Genomic DNA, 23,035 nt, shown 5'->3' with positions numbered 1-23,035 from the left:
ATTTCCATCAGCAGGTGAAAATAATTTTCGTACTAGTTCCAATTTTTGCACAAACTATTCTTCTTATTCTTTCAGTATTCCCAAATGTAAACGCTAACACAGACACTTTTCTGGCCTAAGGAAATTGTGATAATAAAAAACTGGGCTTGCCCATCCGTTCTTGTCTGTTTGTCATTATAATTCTTTGCGCTTACTTTTGTTATCGATATCTGCTGTTTTTTAGTCTTTCGCAAGTTGTTGTTGTGAACCTGAGAAGCATAATGCAGTTACTGGAGAAGAGTAATTTTCCATTGCTTTCTGATGATTACACCAGAATTAGGAAAAAATGTTTCATTAAATTAAAAGAATTGCATTTTTCTTTTCTAATTTAAGGAGAAACCTTAAAGTCCTAAGAGATGCGTTCATTTACTTGGCAACTGGATTGTGCGTAATTATTCAGCTCCCTGAGTCGATACTTTGACTGGCCCTTTTGCTGCAATTACAGCTGCCAGTCTTTTAGGGTATGTCTCTACCAGCTTTGCACATAGAGACTGAAATCCTTGCCCATTCTTCTTTGCAAAACAGCTCCAGCTCAGTCAGATTAGATGGACAGCGTTTGTGAACAGCAGTTTTCAGATCTTGCCACAGAAATTCGATTGGATTTAGATCTGGACTTTGACTGGCCCGTTGAAAACATGGATATGTTTTGTTTTAAACCATTCCATTGTTGCCCTGGCTTTATGTTTAGGGTCGTTGTCCTGCTGGAAGGTGAACCTCCGCCCCAGTCTCAAGTCTTTTGCAGATTCCAAGAGGTTTTCTTCCAAGATTGCCCTGTATTTGGCTCCATCCATCTTCCCATCAACTCTGACCAGCTTCCCTGTCCCTGCTGAAGAGAAGCACCCCCAGAGCATGATGCTGCCACCACCATATTTGACAGTGGGGATGGTGTGTTCAGAGCAGCTGTTTGTACTGACATTAGATTACACACGTGCACTCTATTTAGTCATTAGCACTCGTCAGGCAATGTCTATGGGCAACTGACTGCACTCAGACCAAAGGGGGCTGAATAATTACACACACCCCACTTTGCAGTTATTTATTTGTAAAAAATGTTTGGAATCATGTGTGATTTTCGTTCCACTTCTCACGTGTACACCGCTTTGTATTGGTCTTTCACGTGGAATTCCAATAAAATTGATTCCTGTTTGTGGCTGTAATGTGACAAAATGTGGGAAAGTTCAAGGGGGCCGAATACTTCTGCAAGCCACTGTAGATGAGTTTGAGATTATTGTCCTAACTCTCAATGCCAGTGGTAAGTTCTTCTCCAGTTACCTGCTTGAAAATATTACCTTACCCATACTTGAGTAACCACAGACCCTACGCCTTGCAGGTGAGAGCTTCTTGCATGACACTAAGGTATCCCATTAAACCCTGTGAAAAAGCAGATTTTTTTTCCTTTACATGAAAAGTTGTCTTTTACTTCTGGGATGACATTTGCGCTAATTTAAAAAAAAAAAAAAAAGACATTGTTTTCAGTGATGCATTATGCTTTGAACACTTGGAGAAGGATGAATCTGATTTTTTTAAAGGAAGCTAGTGCCTTTTTCACACTCATGCAAAGCTGTTTTGAAGGTTGCTGTTTTTGCACAGAGGAGGGAATTAGTGAGGGGCTTCACGGACCATTTGTACTTTCCTGATCATATAGCGAGTGCATATTTTACCATAAAATTTAACAGCTTAGCAATTTGTAGTTCTTTTTAGTCATAAAACAGCAGGTCATATGCAATTATTCTTAATCAGTTATTAATATGGTGTGTTGTTAAAGTATTTGACAGTGAACAGACAGGCCCTCTTCCTGATCCACACATACCAATGCCATTTGGTCAGCTTCTGCTCATGCAAGGCTCTGCTTCTTGAGCATCCTGTCAAATAGCAGTATGTCTTGTCTGAAGCCCCTTCGCAGCACACTGAAGTGTTCCACTCTGACCTGGCAGCCAGAGAGGCCTCTCTCTGGGTTATACTGCTTTGAAGTTATTTGTTATGAGTAATTCTCCACATGACTCTCCAGCAGAGGAAATGTGTAGAAGTTACAAAGAGCAAAGAGCTCACTGTTCCAGGGCCTCTGAGTTCACTAGCACAGTTGTAAAGTGAGACTTATGTCGAGGAAATCCGAACGTTAATGTAAAGTCAATGTATTACAGTGTAACCTAATTAAGGATATGGATAAAGGACTCACATTTGTAATGCACAGTGCTGGAAAATTCACCATCGGATTAATTATCTGGTGACCTTTTGTGTTGCAAGTTTTGCCAAAATGGAAAAACAACAGCTGTCTTTACTCTTTATTTGTACGCACGATTACGAAATATGTCTTAATCTCCTTTCAAGTTTCTAACAGCACATGCTAGCTACTATTTCTGTGGCTTGCCCTTGAATATAAAGTGTTTAAAAACTGCTGTGAAGAAAAGGAAACTCAATATCTGCTGTGCACTGGATCCAAAATAAATAAAGCCACTGGAAGCCAGCCACAGGATATTGGGTCATTTTAGTGCTTGTTAAAAGTGTGCATTTGTTTATTTTCACTTTATGCTCTTTTTTTTCTCAGGGCCACACAGCTATGCTTAATTGTGGGTGCTGGCATCCCAAGATTAAAGAAGAGTTCATGACCTGCTCCAATGATGGGTAAGTTTTAACCAAGCATTGTAAGCTTTGAGTTAAAGGCAGAAGCCTCCACGCCCCCGTTGTCTTTCTCGTGCTGTTACATTGCACATGTTGTGCATCCAGTTGTTAAGCTTCACAGTGAGCCGTCTTGATTTTCAGGGAGGAGAAAACAGAAATGGCTTTTAGATGGGCCTAATCTCTTTGTGACTCACCAAGCATGTGTATTTTGTATAGTGAGTTTTGATCTTGGCTGATTTTATCTCTTTAAATGAAAACAAGCCTCTGGTCTTTCTAAACAATAACTGGTTACTTTCCTGTACACTTCATTTACAGGCATAACAAGGAGTCTCTGTTTTACAAACCAGCGTGTGCCATTTATAGTAATAATCATTGAGAAAGTCCCCCAGGACATTGAAGAGTATGCAGTCAGTGAGAAATACCCTTTCTCATCTTCAGAGCACTGCTGATAGCACAGTGACACCCATCATACATAGGCCACACCTCTTTGATACAAAATTAATGTCCAGCATTATATTTAGTAATTCTTACTGTCGGATTTTCAAAGTAATGCTCTCACCGAACAGACTTTTCTTCGCTCTCATCCCCTCCGTCACCAGCAGGGAGTCCTCTAATCCAGACTATGCCTCTGAAGATTGTAGCATGGCCTCATAGCTGTGTGTTTGCACATGGCATATTTATACTGGATGTTGTCCAAATGGAGCCCTTTATTTGTATGCAGTGATTTAGACCAGATCAACCGCTGTCATACACAGATATTTATATTGTTTGCTTCAGACCGCAGAGTTTTAACAGTCAGCGACATCCTTAAATCAGCACTAAACCTGTAGAAGCTGTAATTCTTTGTCCTGTGTATAGGTGTGCGGGAACATTTGTAAGGCAAAGAGTATGACTAAGCTACAGCACATTGATGAGTCTAAGAGAGTGTGACAGACAGCAGTAGAGACACCTAGGGCTATCATCATTAAGGAGAAACAAGGGCCCGACTTTGCGGGCAGCCCGCAGCCCAGTGTTTACCAGTGTTACTGCTCCCCCAGATGTGGAGGTTGGTTTAATTAGCTCTCATTGAGGCTCTGGAAATCCTCCCCTGGCACGTTAGCATTGGGTGTTTCTCCTGGCCAGCTAACAGGAGAGCAGCAGAGAGGAGCGCACAGGGAGCCATTCATAGGCAGAGGGGCTGCATGCGGGAGAGGTTCACAGCAGCAGACCCAGTCGGTGTGGCAAGCTGAGTCTCAGAGATGTGGCAAAGACAGAAAAGGGGGGGGGGGGGGGGGGTGGCTATGTTGATTTACAGGTGGAGGAGGTTGTTCCTGGTTACATTTTCCCACCTTATTGTGTTGGTAATGTGCTTTGCAACTTGGTGCAGAATTTCACTTTATTGGTGGACACACTGTCCCTGAACCTACAATGTTTTCAATCAAAAATTCCTTTTTGTTGCTTTGGAGCAAACTGCATGTTACTACAAGTCCTAAACAGATAACTTTAAGCACACAAGGTTTGCAGAAGAATGCTTAAAATTGCGATATGTGTGATAAGTTGCTTAAACTACAGTTGCCACAATAAGGTAAATATTAATAATATATATTTGTGGGGTTTTTTGCTTGACTCAGGCTATAATAATTTGGAAGGCTGTCCCTTCATATTAGTTCCTTTCGTTTGCTCACTTTTAATTTATGTGGGTTTACTCAGTGATTTACAACATCACAGATGGTTTGTCGAGGATCTAACTGTCTATGGATCTTTCTACATTAATGAGACTGTTCTGTTGCCATGAAGGTGTGAAACACACAGTACCATCACTGAAACCTTATAGACAACTATGCTTTTCATCATGGATTATTAATGCTTCAGTTATTAAGGACAGTCTTCCTCCTTTTCTTTGTCTCACCATCCACTCCATTCACTTTAGTGAATAAGTATGGATTCTGCACAGGGGCCAGGCGGTAGTCAGTGGACGTCTTGAGAATGGGCCAGCAGTTGGCCAGTAGTATGAGAGGCTGTCAGCTGCTGTCTGTCTGCTTCAATATTAGACCAACATCCAGGCTTTTCCAGGTCTTTCTGCCTAGTTAGAGGCTCTTTGTTGTGTTTACTTGAATAGGTTATTAAGCATGATCACTGGACCGCCCAGCTTCTTAATTAAAGATCCCCCAGTAGTGTGGAATCTCATTCATTAAGGGCTACCTCCCAGCGCCTTGAATGATTTCATTAACCCATACTTTTTTTTCCCCTCCTGGGAGGAAGTGGATGGGAGGGAAGTACTGATAATATAGCAGCAGGGTGTTCTCAGAAACTGTGGCTTGAATAGGGCTTCAGTAGAACTGTGCGAATCGAGTCAGTCAGTGAAAAGTGTTGCGCTGTGTGTGTCAACATTTCACATTCTTCTGTCATTCTGTTTGAGAGCGTGCAGTTGTAAAATGAAACAGTGTTTTCCAACAGTATTCATGTTTGATCCTAAGGAACAAACCGCACAAGTATGAAGCAACTTTAACTGCGTCTGAGTCTTTGGTGAATGTTTGAAAGCCACAGATTTTATTTCCAAGAAAGTGAAAGCAATACTTGCTGGGTTAACTCTCAGTGGAAGTATTTCTTTGGCAGGGCTGATCTTGAAGTAGTAAAAAAGTTAAAATATAGCTCTGACTTGGTGTATATTAGGAGCTTTTTTAAAAACTTCTAATGCACCAAATCTTTAACACTTAACTAACCACATGGCATAAAACAGTTTACCAAGTATAACACTGGAAAGATTTGTGTTGTTGTTTTGAAGGATAGGACATTGGTGATTCTTGGCTTTACGTACGTAGTTTTATAGTGCCTAGGAGAAGGTTAAAAATCCATGTTATGTTCCTTTTTTTGCGACTGAAATTTCAGCCAGTGGAGCACAGAGGACAGGACAAATGGCGACGTTCTAATTGGGCCCACATGTTACTTCTGTCGAGTCTTGAAGCACACTTGAGCATGTGTACACACAAATACACACAATTTGAGGAATGTTTCCAGGAGGTTTGAATGCCAGGGATTCCCTTCGCGCTGGCCTGCTGTCAGGGCTGCAGCTGGACTTGGATGTGTAGCTGTATACAAGGAGACCCAGAGGACAACATGGCAGGGCCTTTTACTGCTGACAAATTGTTTGTCTTTGTCATGTGCTCAAACTAAACATTTGATTTGAAATGTGTCATACTAGAGAGCATCGACAAACACAAAGTCACATAAAGCAGATTTGTGATTTAACGCATGGATAAATTGTGGTAGTAATTCATCTTGTTTTGCGAGAATGGTACTTTTGTGTAAGGCCGTACTTCTGTCTCTCCCTCTCTCTGCTTTTGTCTGCTGTGAGCGCTAATTGATCATCTCTAGCACTCGGATCTTGACGAATTAGCAAGTCAGTTGCTTATCAGTGCCCTTGGTAATAGTTTACTTTCAATTTTAAAGGAAAGGAGAGTTAAATGGATGACATATGAGGAATGACTCCTCAAAGTGTGGGTGAGCATGTTGGGGCAATTCACTGAACTGGATGGGTTCATCCACAGTCCAGCACATCTCCAACTCTTTCCCACCTTTTTTTTTTTTTTGCCTGTCCCGTTTGGATCTTTAGCCTTCAGAATTGTTGTCTGAAGGCCAAGAAAGATGCCAAGTGGATTTACTTTACCAAGTGGATCATCATGGCCTTTCTATATTGGTCCATTTGATTGACCTTTATTATAATTATGTATTTATTTTATTTTCGCTTTTTAAAGACGGGACAGACATGACTGGGGGATAGGACAGGGAGAAAGAATGAAAGAAAGAGAGGGAGGGAAAGAAAAATAGAGGGGAGAAGAGATGGTGAGAAAGGGGGGAAGGAAAAAAAGAAAAACAAACAAAACACCTGGATCACCTGTATGGAGATAAAAAAAAAAAAACCAGAAGAGAAAACACTAGCTAACAATAGATACTTTTTTAGTTTCACCTGTTGAGAATGAAAAAAGTAAACAAGCAGAAGAAAACGAGAGCAATACAATAAACAACATCATGATGATATATGGGAATATAACAGTAAATACTAAATATTAAACATTATTGTGCAGCACGTAAGATCGACAGCACACAGTGTGCTTTGTGGTAGGAGCCAAAAAGGGTGTCGTTTGTGTGTGTGAGCACCCGTGTGTACACCTGTGAGCATGAACGCGCTTGTTTTTAAAAGGTTCCTTCATGTAATGATCTGCTAGCTAACTCTTTCCCACCTTACATTGCAAGTGTTCCATATTCTGCCCACGAATGCACATACCATAGCTTTAAGGAGTGCATTAATCCTTTTTGTTCAATTTATAGCCATGGCTGAATTTTTGACTGACAGTAGCCTCTAGTTTTTTACTGTGAGAGCTGTGAAATACAGTGTTTGTTTCTTTTGTCAGCGAACTGGGTCGCAACTTATCACACCTTTGCTTGATTAAATCTGAAAACCTGCCTTGACTCAAGCTCAAGAGATATTTTTCTAGGCATTTTGCCTTTTGTAGTGTATGGTCTCACCCGCCTTGCTACTGAGCAGAAACAATGTTGTGAAAATGTTGTGAAGTTTTGTGAATGAGTCTGTCACTGTACCCACAGCCCATCTGTGCCACAATGGCCACAATCTTCCTCCTTTTGATTCATTGCTTGGGTACAATTGTGTGCATGCCTCCTAAATCCCTCTGTTATCTTCTTTAGCTGTGATGGAAGATTGAGCATCTTCCCTCCTAATCCTCCTTTCTCATAACAGAGCCCCAGTTAGTCAGTCAACCAGGAAACAGGCAATTCAGTCTATCACTGGAATTCGACCAATAAACAACCTTAAACAAGACGAACGCTCTTCTTTTCCGTCTCTCTTCTTCATCCCGTAATCTGGAAAGGTGATCCTAGCAGCCGTCACCCCCACTGGGCCTATAACCTGATGTACAGATAAAACCCGAGGCCTAGGGAGCTGTCACTCCTCAGTTGATGTGTCAACGACTGTGCTACCTCGTAAAGTGCACATGCATGACTGAGGTTGAATGGGTCTCATTTTATTGCATTCACCCCTCTGCCTGTGAAGCGTTTGTGCAAGAAAAGGGGGCTGCTGATTGAAGGGAAAACAGGCCTTTGAGAAATGGGAAATGACAATGTTATTACCTGCTAATGTTTTTTGTTCATGCTGTGTATCATTTTTTAATATATACCTGTTATCCCCTTCCCCCAACCATCCATTTTGGGTTATTTAGACCAAAATACTGAATTTTGCTCTACAAGGGCCCAATATCCACTTACAAGGACATTATACTGCTACTGTTCTATCAAAATTTTAAACGGATATACTCATATGTGGCTCTTATTTTTCTTAAAAACAAAAATAAGGTAAAAAAAAAATCTGGTAATTTTTTGTTTTTACATTCATTGGGCCCCAATATGCCCAAATATCAAAGAGAAATTAAAAATGCATGCAGTGGAAGAGTTCGGGTCTTAGGAGGTTAAAACTAAAATGAACCCCTTTAGATAGCCCTCAGTTTCCCACAAGCATCTTACTCCCGACAAGTGACTGTGTGCAGTCTTTCCCCATCACTTACGCTCTGCTCAGCACTGGTGGGCTCCAGCCTCTCTGCTCTATCCCTCTGACAGCCAGCAATGCCATGTTTTGGAAAGAGTTTCTTATGATAAATACCATTCCAGGTTTTGTGTGGTACATGAAAGGTCATGTTGTCTTTGTTGGCTTGACACTCGCCCACAGTCTCCTGTAAACAGAATTGAGATGTCTGTGTGAGGCAGCAGGTGGACCAATATGTCACTGAGTTTGTGGCTATCGCTCTTTATCCCTCACTCACACACATACACATGGAAATCTGCTGTGTAAACAGCTTACTGTACAGTGCAGAAGCCTCCAGTTTGCATTGGAAAATATGATTTTATACATGTGGCCTTTGCACTTTTTTCCCAGCAGGATTTTTTCTTTTCTGTGATTTAACAGCTTTCATGTTATGTGGATTTAAACACAACTATGCATCAGAGTTTTATTTGACCCTTGCAGGTTTTCACTCAAACCATATGTCTTCAGCTGGCATTTGTATCACATTGTTAGACTTATCCAAACACAGTTGAGTGTGTGTGTCTGTGATTTTGTAGCCGGCCACAGTGGAATCCTTCCCTGGCTGTTAGTAGCAGCCCTGCCTGTATGTTTATACTCCCCTGCTGACCCCGTGACCCAGAGGTCAAGATACCCACTAAAGCAGGCAGTGGGTTCACAGACACATTTGGATGAACCGTGTCTGTCACGAATGTTGGTGGGAGCATGTGAGGTGCTGGCATGTCGATGTGTACTAACACCCTTCCAATAAATAAATGTGGGAGGTGAAGTCTGTCTCATCACTGGTGGGCACCTGAGTTAGTGCTGTTATCATTTTTTTGCCATCTTTGCTTTATCAGTCTGAGATGATGCAGAGCTAGATTAAGGAGAAAGGCAGATAAAAGCATCATTTAAACTCTATATTTATTTGCAATGTACAAAAATGTAAGTATTAAAACTGCATTTTTGTTGCATTTTTTTTAGATGAATGCTCATTCTGAATTTTAAGCTAGCAACATTTGTCATTATGCAGTTTTAGTGGATAAATCAATCAATAAATAGGTTTATCCTCTGTATGACAGCATATGTAGCTTCAAAGCATGAATAGATCGTACAGCATTAATGGTGCCTTCGCAGAAAGTTTCAAGCTCATTTTTGGTTTCGATCCAGGAAAGAACTGTAAAGTGTTACACAGACTGACCTGTATCCATGAGGGCTTATTGTTTTACTCTCATTTTATGATGTTTTGGAATGAAATCTCTCATTTGTATTTTACGACGGGTCTGCATTCAAACCCCCACTCTCAGTGCTCCAGGTTGTGTAATGTGTTCAGCAGATGTAGGAAAGAGAATCAGGACTTCATGGACGCTTCAGACGTACCTGTCAGACTGATCTACTGTTTTGCTCTTCGCAAAACTTCTCACCCTGCGTCACAGAGCTGCCTGACCTAAAGTTTCACGAAATGACGGGGGACACCGTATCGCCACAGTTCTGATTTATTATGGTGGATGCAGGTGTTAAAGAACAAATATGTTGTGAGAGACGGACGTTTTTTGAGTGATTCATGACAACCGGGTTAGGATAAATGAAATGATCTGTCTGTTCACAGCACTGTGCGCACATGGGACCTCAATTCAGAGAAGAAGCACAAGTCTGTGTTCAAGCCTCGCTCCTTCCAGGGTAAGAAGGTCATCCCCACATGCTGCACCTACAGCCGCGACGGGAAGCTCATCGCAGCGGGCTGCCAAGATGGCACCATCCAGATCTGGGACAGAAACCTCAGTGTGAGTTTTAAAACACAAACGCATGCCAGCCGCCGGCAATGTGCAGTGGATTGTAAACATTGGATGTCTGTTTTCTTATGGGCTCAAGTACAGAGTCATGAGACTCAGGTCACAGGCCAGAGAGGTCAGAGGTCGGCAAATCGCTAAGCCCAAAGAATTTAAAATGCTTTTGTCTAAACTGGAAGTAGCCCAGTCTGAAGTATTGATGTGATCAAATATTTGATCTGATGTTGATACTGGGGGAAAGCCAGCACATGTTATGACCCCCCTAGAGCCTCTCCCCTAGCATGGCTTGAAAGAGCTACTTATGTAACAGAATTAACTGATGGTTAATGATTGAGGTGAGTTACATGAAAGTTGCTGGGAGGCCCAATCACAATTTCCCCCTGCACATTTTCCATTTAATTAGGTAATTAGGAAATTAAGTGATCAAAGTGTACATTCCTTTCCTCAAGATTCACATCGTTGAGGTAATAGTTGATCTTGGCTTCTGGCAAGCAGTGCACTCACTTATTTGGCTCTTTTCATTTGAGTTATTTGACAAATCAACACTGTTGATAAAAATGACTTCCATTCAGGGTTGAGAAAGCATGACGTCCATCAGATCTTTTGGGTGACTCGAAAGTTTTTTTCACTGATTCTTACTCCGTAACACATTCTTCAATGTCTTACTAATTTGCTTCATCTTTTCTCCTTCATGACTGTCGCAGTGATGTGATGTCATTGCCTGGGCTCCAAATGCTGCTGTTTCCTGTTTATTGGCGACAAGGCATATCTGACAGTTTATTGTTCTTCTCATTAGTCACACAAAACATTTACCCCCATGAATGGATGGCAAGATGAGAAAGGGAAAAAGAGTTTAGTGGACCTACAGCAATCAATTTAGCAGGCATCATTGCATTCTGGGAGATTATAGGCTGATATTTTGTCATCAGAGAGTCCTTAAACGCTGAAAACGTAGATTTTAGGATTGAACATAAAATTGAATAAGGATTATTCATTATGCTTCTATTAAACATATACACTGCTTAATAGAAGCCAGTTTAAGGACAGTTTTTGACTATTTGTCAGTATAAGTCTAATTTTAACTATCTGAAGAATAATAAGTTATTTTTCAGTACATTTGTTCTCTAATTCTTTTTGTTCCACTTCATATCCTTTCATCTGTTCAGCTCTATCTGTGGTCAGGGGTGAATGCTTTTGTTATTTTGTGTGAGAACAGAAATAGTAATAGTAAGCTGTAGTGAGTGAGTTGGAACAGACTCATTGGGCATAAAAGCTTATCCAGATTAGGGAAATGGGAAGTAGTCGTCATGTTAATTAATCCAACAACCGGCTTCATAATCAAATACAGTGTAGTTTGTATGATTTTTTTTTTTGTGTGGCTCTAACGGCTTTCCTATTGTAAGTCTTTGCTTCTATGAACCCCACTTTATATAGACTCCCTTCTCTGCTCCAGTCACCCATCATCCCACCCCTGTGCTGCTCACAGCAGCATGCTTTTTGCAATTGGGTTAAAGCTCTCAAAATTTATTACCCCTCCTTCTCCAAGCTAAATATTTACCCTGCGTCCCATAGCAGCTTACAATAGTCATGGCTGTTTCCTGACCACTGGAGCCTGTCCTCTCTGAATGGCTCAAGAATTTAGTTGGTGCCCTCTGCCCTAATCAGCAACCTGTGCTGCTGACTCGAATTTAGCCACAAGCCTAAAAAGGAGTTGACCTCCCGATGCTTTTATTGCTGCTCCCTCCCCCCGCTTTTAAATGAGGCCTATCTGCTGTTGTATTGCCACTATTACTCATGGCAAGAATATGCAGGCAGATCAATCATGATCAATCTCATACATGACCTTGATCTATGGCTCAGTCTGAAGAGAAGCTATTGAGAGTGACACATCGCGCTCTTGAACCCTGACATGAGTTGATTGATCCTGCGATGGGAGTCAAGTAGGTCTCGTTCGGTGCACTGCCACAGAGGGTGATTGCATGTTCATTCCCTGACCAAAGGGGTCGGTGCCAGGATTGCAAGACTGCATTTAAATGGTTGCCAGGTAATGTGCACTTTGTGATACTGGGTGCATTGATGGTCCAGGTTTTTTGCTCCAAAACATTACCACAGAGACCTGAGGAATGTTATGGCGTCATAGGTGAACTTACATGCTTCCAGACTTCAAAGTGGGACCCCAAAAGAGGTGGTTTTGAAAAACTACACAGTGCAGAGTATTACGGTTAGGTGGTGAATCAGATATGCAAGCAAAAAGAAAAAAAATCTGCCACACTTTCAAGCTTTTGAATAAGAGCAATCAGTAAGTGTTAAGCTGGTCCTGCTGTGTCTTACTTTGATCTTATATTACTCTTGATATAAAAGTAATTAAGAGTCCAGACTCAATTTCATTCCATTAATCACTCTTATAACACTGCTTTTTCTGTCTAGAAGTGGATTTCGGTTTGGTAAGTGCAGGAGTTGAACATAGCTGAAATTAGTTTTCCACTTGATCTGAAATAGAGATATTAATTGAAAAGAAGGATATTCAGAGGTAGTTCATTATTGACTTCATTATTACATGTGTGAGAACATTGACTTACTTAATGATTAGTAAGTCAAGGTTTTTGTCTTGCCAGAGACATCAAATATACCGATGAGATCCTCAAACTAGGAAAAGACCTTTAAAAATTCATAGCATAGATCAGGTTTTTGTTTGGGAAGTTAAACAAGCAGCATTAATCTTGACAACAGATTTTGAGGTTGTTTTAGTCATAGTTTGTTTTTTTATTAAAATGCCATTTAGTTTTATTCATAATTTAAGCATCTGAATTGTTTCATTTTATTAGACTAAATGTCATAAGATTACAGTAGACTAAATCTAAAGTTGATTCAGTTGACCAAAATATAGAGTGTAAACTTTTTTTTTTTTACCTGTGAGACCTGCTTCGTGTGAAATGTGTCCCTATGTCCACCCGTCTCTTCCTCCAAAGCGTTAACATTTTGCTGAGTTTTCATTAGAAACAAGGAGTACAGTAAATAGTTGTACCGTTTCCTGGGGACAGATTAAATGTGCTCATCTAACCTTACCATAGAAGGACATCACTTCTGATTGGATCACTTCCAGATGCGTCCCACCTTTCTACACAATTTAATTAGTTTCGATTGGATCTCGTCTCTCCAGCATGCCTCTCGTTTTTGCTCGTTGATGAAAGTGTTAACACCTTTCATCAGCTTTTTTTAACTTGTGCATTAGCTTTTGTTTAGTTATCGTCTTGCTTTCACCAGGAAAAAAAATTGTCATTAATAAAACTGTGATGAAAAGTATTGGTCAACGAAATTAGCACTGATTACAAGGGAAGCTATTAAAATGCCACTGAATAGCTTACTGCCATGAACCTCTCAGTGCAGGGTCCTCTAGAAGTTTGATTAACGCACCTTCAGAACATAGTATTTTCACTGTAAAGTAGTAAATCCAGTGGGTGCTCAAAGATAAATTAGGAAAGGCGATCAGAACCTCTTAAAGTCAACTCATGTTTCTAAATGATCTAGGATTTGACAACACGTGAGAGCATCTAAAAATGAATAAATCCACCAAGCACTCTAGAGACATCATAATCATAAACATTTATGACATCTTAGTCATATCTTAGTCCCGTCATTTTGACTTGCTCATTGTTTTTCTCATTGCCACACACTTTGATTCTCTGTCTGACTATGCTGTATATGGGACTTCTCATAGGCGGTGTATCGACGATTAGACATGTCTGAAAAGTGAAACCACTGTGGTAGCGCCTTAAACCTGCATTCTTTCTAATACCCAGCAGGAGGCAACTCTTCTAACTGAAAAAAAGAAATCCCCATTATAGAGAAGCCTATAGCTTATTTTGTTCTCTGAATTTATGACCCTAGTGTCACTCGCTTTTAGATTACTGTCAGATCCACCCGTTGCTCATCACGTAAGTTTTCAAAACATCAAGACTATCTCTGTCTTATACATACAGTCTAGGTCCACTAAAAGATGTTAGAGAAGTGGAAAGCAATGCCAACGCTTTCATTGTTGTGTCCTTTTTTGACCTTGAAGGGACTTGGAAGAAAAGAGAAGCATGTGCAAAATATTCCTGCCATCTATAGCCTTTTGTAACTGAGACATAGAGGAATACAGTTACTTTACCATAGCGAACATTTGGATTATCTAGAACCTCTTCGCCACCACCACTTGTTGATTTCCATGAAAGATCAGAGCAGCTGTTAGGACTGTGGTTTGGCCACTCGATCCTCAGGGAGTAACAGAGGTCAGAATGAGATGTGAAACTAACTGAACACTGTTCATCAAGTCTTTCAGGTGTGCTGTTGTAAAAGTATGAAAGGAGCTGAGATAAAGAGCCCTGCAGTATTTATGTAATGCTCTGATAGCGTGATTTGGAACAGTTGGCGCTGCGGTAGATTGTTATCATAGTCTGCTCAGGATGAAACCCAATGCTGTGTTCCTTCAGCTATGTATCAGCTCGTGCTGCCGAATGTGTGCGCGCATACGTGCATGCATATATGGAAGACTTTCATAATTTACTGGATGCTGTTTATAAAAATACGCATATTAGCTTTCTGAAAAAAATCTTAATCATTTAGCTTCGTGCCTGCTGGCTGGAGAAGAGGCTACAGCTTACAGAGGATGTCACAAGGCACGAGTGAAGTTTCAAACAGTGTACGAGAATCTGGTTTCACAGGCCGGCTGTGTAGATTAGCACAGGAAGCAAACGCAATGGCATCTGCTAATGCCAGCCAACATCAGGACAGTAAATAAATACTCAAGCTTTCACAACAGCAGTATATGATCTAGAAATAGCTGACGGGGGTGTATGTTTGCAGTATGCATCTAGAACAACCACAAACTACGTATTAAAGGTGCTGCTTTCCCCCAGTTTCTGTATAAACTATTTATGAAAAAAAAAACCTCTGTCTTATATTTACACCCATTTAGCATCTTTTTCTCAGTTTTTTCCTTTTCATTTTTTGATAATTTACTCCAGATTCAGGCAAGGGTTTTCCTATCTGCTGTCTGGTTGTTTGTTTGGATGACAAAAGGAAGTGCTGAAACGTATTTTCAGTTCAAAGAAAACACACAGACAAAAGTATAATGTAACAAAAGGACATGAAAGGGGTCAAAACACAGCATGTGCTTACAGCAGATGGTGTTCATCTTAGAAAGAAAGATGTCAGATGAAAAGAAGAAGAAAAACCACATCGCGGAGTGATTCATCACAGGTTGAACAAGTACTCATAACTTTTCTTATTAGTCGAGCTGACGAAAACTGCGGCTGTGCATTTTGAGGTCACGGAACAGGTTGATTCAGATGGGAAAAAAGCACATCTGTGCAGTTCTTTCGTGGAGTTATGTAAAGAAGATTTCATCACCTTCCCCTCGCTGAATATTTATGTTGTAATATTTACATGTTTGATGCCATTTGTTCTCACCCTGAGACTGCACCGCTTATGCACATTTTCCTGCAAACCCCTAAAAGGAGCCTCAGTTCATATCTGCTCCGCTGGCTAATTTCATGGTGTGCAACTGAGCAACATGCTAAGACAAGATAATTACAAGAAAACGGTTCATGAGCAAAAGCCTCCTGTTCACAGTGTCCTGACTCCACCCAGTTGGTGGTTACCATCCATAGAATGGGTGCAGAGTTACATGAATGCATGTTTGGATACGCCCCTATTGCCCATTTGCAAAGCTCAGTAGTCACAATGGTCATTGCAAGTGATTGCAGGATTAAAATGGGGTCTTCCAAGGGCTACGTATATTATATGTTATGTTTTATCTGCTACTTATTAGCACTGAAATAGCTTGCATAAGATTAAAAAAAATCCAGTTTCTGTATTAAATTGACCTCTTGGCTTCGCACTTTCCACCAAGTCAATTTTGGTGCAGTAAAAAATGAATAGGCAGATATTTGTAAGATAATTGTGGAGAAAAATGGAAATAAGTCAGAGGCAATCTATGAGTAAAATGATGATGGGGAGCAGAAAATTATTCCAGGAGAGACTACAGAGACTAAATGGCCGAGGCCTGAAGAAGTGTAATCCACGTTATCTACAGTCCAAGGTAACAGTGTTATCTGTCTCGTGCAAGTTAATAACTTCCCTCCACTTACTTTGGAAGTGAAGTATGGCCTCGTTTCCTTCTGTTATCGCCAGGGCACATCACTCATTCACCTCACGCTCCACTCTCTCCTGCAGTTTTTGCCAGCTTTTCTCTATATTTCTGCCTTATCTGTCTTCCACACTGTGTGCTTCAAATTCCTTATCCGTCTCTTTTTTTTGGTCTAAAGCCTGCGTTTCTGCAATTCTCTTTCCACTGATTTATTTGCATTCCGTTTGGGATTAATGAAAGTGGAGCTATATAAACCAAGGTTATGTTTGTTTGAGTGTTAGCAAGCCTACTTCCCAGACTGTTGCTTCATCAGCGCCTATTAATGATCGATCTTTGAAATCTGACTGTTCTCAGGTAAAAGGCGCTGGGAAGTAAACGGGAGGAAGCAGAGAGAAGGGATGGTTACTAGGGGCAAGCATTCTGGATATCCCCATGAGCTCTTGGATTGCCTAGTTGATTGATTTGGAAAATTATTAGATGAATCAGCAATGGGAAAAAAACATCTCTAGACGAAAATCTACAATTCTGTTAATCTCTTGCTCTTTTTGCACTCAGGAAGTGCATGAAAAGGTACAGGCGTGTTGGGAACCACTATTTATACAGGGTAGACGTTTGAATTGGCTGGGAATCGTCAGGAATAATCGTTTAAATCTTATTATCTGTCTTTACCCTGCAGACTACAAAGATAAGTCCATTCACTCTGTCTTTTCTCACCTCTATACCATGACCTTGAATGAAATGCCATTTAGCCTTCTTAGCTTTCACTGATACATGCTAGTCATCACAGCCAAGATGAGTAGGATCACGTTCTCATTCTGTATATAGCAACATCCCAAGGAAATGTTCACAAGGGTAGAACTTTACTCACAATTTAGTGAAAACGCTGCCTCAAGGTTGTAATTTGCGATGTGCAATTTACCCCTATGTTTTCATTGCAGCTGCTTTTGCCCTGTAGCCTGTTGGGATGCAACTGTACCAGCTCTGTTTTAGAATTGCACATACCCATTTAGCAAAATAACAGTTATTTTCAAAAGTCAACTAATATGCTGATTCAGTAAAAACAAAAATCAAACCCAAAAAAAGTATTCAGTTTACATTCACACGGGACAAAAGAAATCTTCACATTTGAGCATAAAGTACAGTTTCTAAATTCCTGCCAAATAAAAATGATTGACATTTTTCTGTCTTAAACTGGAAAATGATATGACAGGAGGCAGAGGCTATCCCTGTTGCCTCACAGCAAGAAGGTCCTGGGTTTGACTCCAGTCTGAAGTGGACTTTCCCGTGTGGATCTCTTTATGTCTCTGTGGGTTTTCTCCCACAGTCCAAAGACATACATGGGATTAGGTTAATTGATGAGTCTAAACTGACCGCAGGTGTGAACATGGGTGTGATTGGTTGCCTGTCTGTGTGTGACAGATTGACAACCTGTCCAGGGTGTACCCGGCTTCTTACCCAATGGAAAATTATGACTGAATAACAGTTATTATGCTAGTCAGCACTGAGGTATTTAATGATAATGGGTAAAATCGAGGGTAATTACGCTTAAGTTAGAACTATGATAATAAACTTTTTCATTTTAAATGCTTAGTCTTATGCCAACCAGTTACTGGAATCAGCTGTGCATATGTAGACCTTGTTTTCCATTAGCTTGAAACTATAACTGTGTGTCATGAGCATTTCATGGAAGTGTGTAATCACTGGCGGTGGCAGAGATGAAGCAGGCTGATCATCCCAGTCTCTTACTGACTAGGATGAGGTGGAGTTGAGGCGGGATGCACAAAGGGCAGAATGACATAAGCGCAATGGCATTTAAAGCACATGTAACAGAGTCTGATTGGCTCGCAGAAGGCAGGCAAGAAAATGATTGGGCCAAAGTGATGACTGCAGAGCTGAGATTGATATAAACAGTTGATTAGCCCGAGCACCCAGGAATACTGGAACCAAACTGAACATAGATCTCTCTTACTGAACATAAGCTTCTTAAAATGATAAGGATTTAAAAAAAAATATTATGGCAAAGCATCAACGTGTAAGTAGAAATTAAGGGCTCAGAAACAGAACCTTGTGAAAATCCATATATTAGTGGCACCAGTTCAGTTCAGTTCAGTTTCAGTTTTATTTGTCATATGCAAGTTAGCACAGGGTCAACATTGCAATGAAATGTGTTTGACGAGCAGCAGTCACTCAGCAGCACCAGAGCCCATTAATATTTCACAATTTCTGTGCCAAATTATTTCCTCAAATAATAATAATTAAAAATTGAACAGAACATATATTATTAAATTAATACTTAATAGCCACACTTTGAAGAGTATGAAAAATAATCTTGTCCACTCCGCTAGCTGCTACTGTCATCTATGCTTGTTGCACATGTTGTCGAGAAGTGGAATTGTTGATATTGTGCATTGCTAGTTGTTGTTACTGGGTGCCGATTGTGGCAAACCACTCATTCAAAGATGGCTAATATACCAAAGAGTGACCCCTGGCAGTGATGGTGTGTCTTTCGCCTGTTGCAGGCTACTAAACTGTGTGCAGTAAGAGTATTAGAATACCATTTCAGGTAGGAAAAAATCAAAATACCATCTGTCAGGCAGGGACTTAAAAACTTGCCAAGATAAATGTCTGTGGTCTTGCTGAAAAGAGTGGAGAGTGTGGTGTCTTGTTGGTATTTCATAGGCTCTAAGAGGGCTTTATAGTTAAATATATAATTTGGTGCTCATAGTGCAAATGGGAACCGTGTGTTGTTTGGAAAACACAGGGAATGAAAAGGTCTTTTTGTTACTACAGCAAGACTAAAATGTCTTGCTACTGAAGCAGAGCAGTGGCAGTTCCATGCAGTGGTTTATCAAGAGGTTGTAATAACTCTTTTTAACACTGATGATTAATATTGACCGAAAAAACGTTGTGTTTATGGAAAAACTACTTATCAAGACTTATCGCATTTTTTTTCTAGCTGTCGCTTTGTCTGTGATGTTTATGTGATAAATATTAACATGTTTAACATTTTTGTCCAGTTCTTTCTATTTGTGTCACTTGCAAAACAAACAGAAGCGAACTGGGATCTTTAGATAGGATCTGTATCATGCAGTTGTAATATACATCATTATGAAACCATAAACCTGCACCATGGCTTGTAGAAAGTGATGTCGCTAATGCGTCGCTTTCTCTTTTTCCGTCTTTCTAGGTTCATACAAAGTTCCACTGTCGGCAAGCCCACACCCCAGGATCGGACACCTCGTGCCTCAGCTTTTCTTATGATGGCACGATGCTTGCTTCACGTGGAGGTAAAAAAAACAGAACATTAAATAAAGTTTTTAAAAAAGCCTTACCCTTATCTGCCAAGCTTAACAGCCACAATTTGAAGTTCTGGTCATCAGTACCCAAGCTAAGAGGGTCTGTTTTAAGGTCAAAGATCACTGTTGGGAAGCAGTGGCTTTTCAGTCTGAGTATACAAATAAGCATGGATCATTAACAGCAACACCCTGCAGACTTAGCTTGGTATGTAATCTGGAGAAGAGATGTCTAGCACAAAGGTAAACTGGAATAACTCTGCATAGGAGACCTCCGCTTCACATTATTCTGTAATGTAAATGAAAAATAACTCATACAGCCTTGTTCTATGTTAAGGAGGATGCGCTGCACTATAGTAAAGTAAATAACCTTCAGGAAAGTTTTGTCTGTGGTGACTCACAATTTACAGTTTGCCTTTTGTCCCCAACTGTTATTTTTTTCCCCCCCTAGGCGATGACACTCTCAAGATGTGGGATATACGCAACTTCAGGAAGCCAGTGAATGGAGTTAGTGGTCTGACCAACTACTTTTCCATGTGAGAGTCTTAACTGTCATCTTAATTATAATCTGCCTGTTTGTTGCTGTAAGTGCTTACATATGCATTATTACCCAATAATGCATGTCTGTAACTTTCCCTGTTAGGACCGACTGCTGTTTTAGCCCAGATGACAAGCTTCTGGTGACGGGGACGTCGGTGAAGAAAGATGAAGGAAATGGGAAGCTTGTTTTCTTTGACCGCATTTCGTTTCAGAGGGTCTACGAAATAGATGTCACCAACGCAGTAAGTTCTGCCTCAAATCCCCAACAACCACAGCAACAAGATGTTTTCCAGCTCGTTGATGTGATATGTTAGTTACAAACAAAACGGTGACCTTGAACACATAACGAGCAGTGGAAAAGATGATGAATACACAATGACACATAATGAAATCAATATGACAGTCATTCCTTCTCAACATAAGTGGTTTGCGCTCAAGCAAAACTGAAGCATTTAAAATGTTTTGAAAACACAACAGCAGTAGTCTAAGGACTCATTTAAAGATCTGTTTAGCCCAATGCATTCCACTGCTTTTTTACGATTTCAGCTTGAAATGTGCGTTGCAGAATTTGAGCTAAACTCAATAAACAACTCTACAAAACTGCCTTAAATTATCATTTGAGCTAAAGAATGACTTTCTGCAGATAAAGAAATGTGGGTTTGGTTTTTTCTTTTTCTCTATCTAATAAGTAGCACAGTTGTCTGGCAGTGACTAGACATTTTCCTCTGTAAATCACTGTGTGAGCAGAATTCAACTGTAAACAAAGTATAATATAGCATCATTGAGGTAAGAAAAAAAATCAGAGCTCTATGAGCTGAGTTTTGAAGGAGAATAAAGGCAAGTTAAAGGTAAAAGTGGGGCAATGTGACCTTTCCTTACTGCAATATTCCCACAAACCTATTGGCAGGACAGCTATTGACACTTTTATGCGCACTGCCTTTGAGTTATATTTGAAATTTAATTATCTAAAAACACAATCCACACGTCCCATTCCCACATACAGAGTACTCTGTCAGACACATGAGCATGCTCTGTACTTTTACACTAATCCCGCTTTCTCAGAAATCCATTTGGTGTGGGCAACCAGCCATAGGTGCTGAAATGATTTGCAGAGGTGCTTTCGACAGTAGAAAGCACTTTTTTTGCTGCTTCCTGCTCCTCCGCCTCTTTCTCTCAATCTTCAAACCCTTTTCAGAGATTTAATGGTGTCTATCTATAGACATAACATTGAGTCCTGACTGAAACTAATGCTTTCTAACTCAGTTTCCTCGGCTGAGGCATGCTCCTTCCACATAGGCCATTGAATGAACAAGAAGGAGAGGGGAAAGAGAAAAGACTGTGTGTGTGTGTGTGTGTGTGTGTGTGTGTGTGTGTGTGTGTGTGTGTGTGTGTGTGTGTGTGTGTGTGTGTGTGTGTGTGTGTGTGTGTGTGTCCTCCAACCCTGCCAGCCAGCTGCTGTTATCTTGCAAAACTTGGCACAGCATTCACACTAAGTGCACACCCCACTGCTCAGCTGCACTAACTGACGGGAGTGGAAAAATGGTCCGTTTTTTAATTAAACCTGAAATTAAACATTATTCATTCCTGTTTTATAATTGCAATTTAGCTGTCTTAAATAAAATGACTGAGTTTAAATCTAAGCTTTCAGGTGTCCATACACTTGGTAACTTTTGTCATATTGCCCATGTTGTCGACACAAAATGAATTCTCTGATTTCTCTGTTGGTTACAATGTTGCCAAAAAAGAACAGCTTGTTTTAACATCGTGGTACCCCCTCACTGTCAACTGATTGACACACCAATACCATGAAGTGTATGTACCAAGATACCTACCAAGTTTTTCGTTATTGTTTATGAAATTCAAAGCCACATTTCTTCTCTGCGTGAGTGGTCTTGCTTTTTTAAAAGTCTTCTGCTCTCTAAATAGCTAGGGCTTTTGATTGGTGACAGTTAGAAGACGACACTCCACAAACCTGACAGGACTAAACACTGACGCGTACACTTGACCTCTGAGTGTAATGATAATGCTGTCATTCAGAAACGGTGGCATTATTAATCTGCAAACACCATAATCCACATATTTTATGTGTAGTTCTCAGTCATTTAGACAAAGCAGTTAAAGTTGTCTTTTATTTAAGTATTTGAAAAGCCTCACAAACACTTACACACTTGTGGTTATAACATTTGCTCTCACTTTAACTATAGGTAGCATTAAAACAAAAGACCTCAGATTCTTTGGGTCAAAGAGTCTGTGCAGAACTTAACAGCCTCCTCCTCCTTTGCATCACTCTGTGGACGTTTGTCTTCTCTTTCCCTTTACTGAAGAGGGTAAACATTTGGAAGTGATTTTTCCATTGGCCTTTCACTTGCTCCACCATCTGCCATTCGAAGAACCTCTGGAAGTGTCAGCTCAGTTTCACTTAAAGGATGGCAAAATACCTCTTCCTGTCTTTTGACACTGTGAGCCGTACAGAAATCCAGTAGATTTCCCACAAAATCCAGCCTAATGCGGCAGAAAAAAAGATTTTAGATTAAGGAATGATGCAGGCTGCAAGTCGTCTTGGCAGTGCTTTTATTTGTGTTAATTGTACTAAATTCCCAAAATTTACAACCCCATTTGCAAAATAGTTTGGACACACTGTGAAGTGTAAATGAAAACAGAATGCAATGATACAATCCACCAAAGCCCTATTTTTAAACCAGATAATGGCAACATATCAAATAGTTGCCTAATTTTATTACACTTTTTATTTTTATACCAGCTGCATGTTTCAAAAAAGTCTTAAATAAAGCAAAATAAGAATGAAAGTTGTTTAATGCTAGAACAGCAAAACAGCATTCAGTTAAAAGGGGCTCTGTTTTTACAAGTAAAGAATTTTTCTGTGGGATGGTTTGAGTAGATTTCAATGGATGTCACATTAGAAACATGGCATGGCTTTTTAACAGAAGTCACGGCACGGGCTCGGGGTGCTTATCATTGAAAAAAGTCTGTCACTGTCTCCACAAATGTGAGTTAAATTTCTACCACACAGACAAAAACCTTAAATGAACAAAAACCAGCAATCCTGTTGTCTTCT

The 23,035-nt window shown here is 40.3% G+C and overlaps 1 protein-coding gene across 1 annotated transcript in view; it reads left to right on the top strand.

Moving 5' to 3' along the window:
- wdr70 (WD repeat domain 70) overlaps positions 1-23,035 on the top strand; it is a 42,730-nt gene that overhangs the window by 6,596 nt on the left and 13,099 nt on the right. Inside the window, exons 9-13 of the mRNA XM_026173847.2 lie at positions 2,585-2,661; positions 9,816-9,990; positions 19,314-19,413; positions 19,871-19,955; positions 20,063-20,201. Coding sequence (XP_026029632.1) covers positions 2,585-2,661; positions 9,816-9,990; positions 19,314-19,413; positions 19,871-19,955; positions 20,063-20,201 — 576 coding nt within the window. The remainder of the gene's footprint in view (positions 1-2,584; positions 2,662-9,815; positions 9,991-19,313; positions 19,414-19,870; positions 19,956-20,062; positions 20,202-23,035) is intronic.

The sequence above is a fragment of the Astatotilapia calliptera genome, chromosome 7, assembly GCF_964374335.1.
Source record: "Astatotilapia calliptera chromosome 7, fAstCal68.1, whole genome shotgun sequence".
Lineage (NCBI taxonomy): Eukaryota > Metazoa > Chordata > Actinopteri > Cichliformes > Cichlidae > Astatotilapia > Astatotilapia calliptera.
The sequence above is the reverse complement of the archived record's forward strand: the minus strand, read 5'-3'. Positions and strand labels throughout refer to the sequence as shown.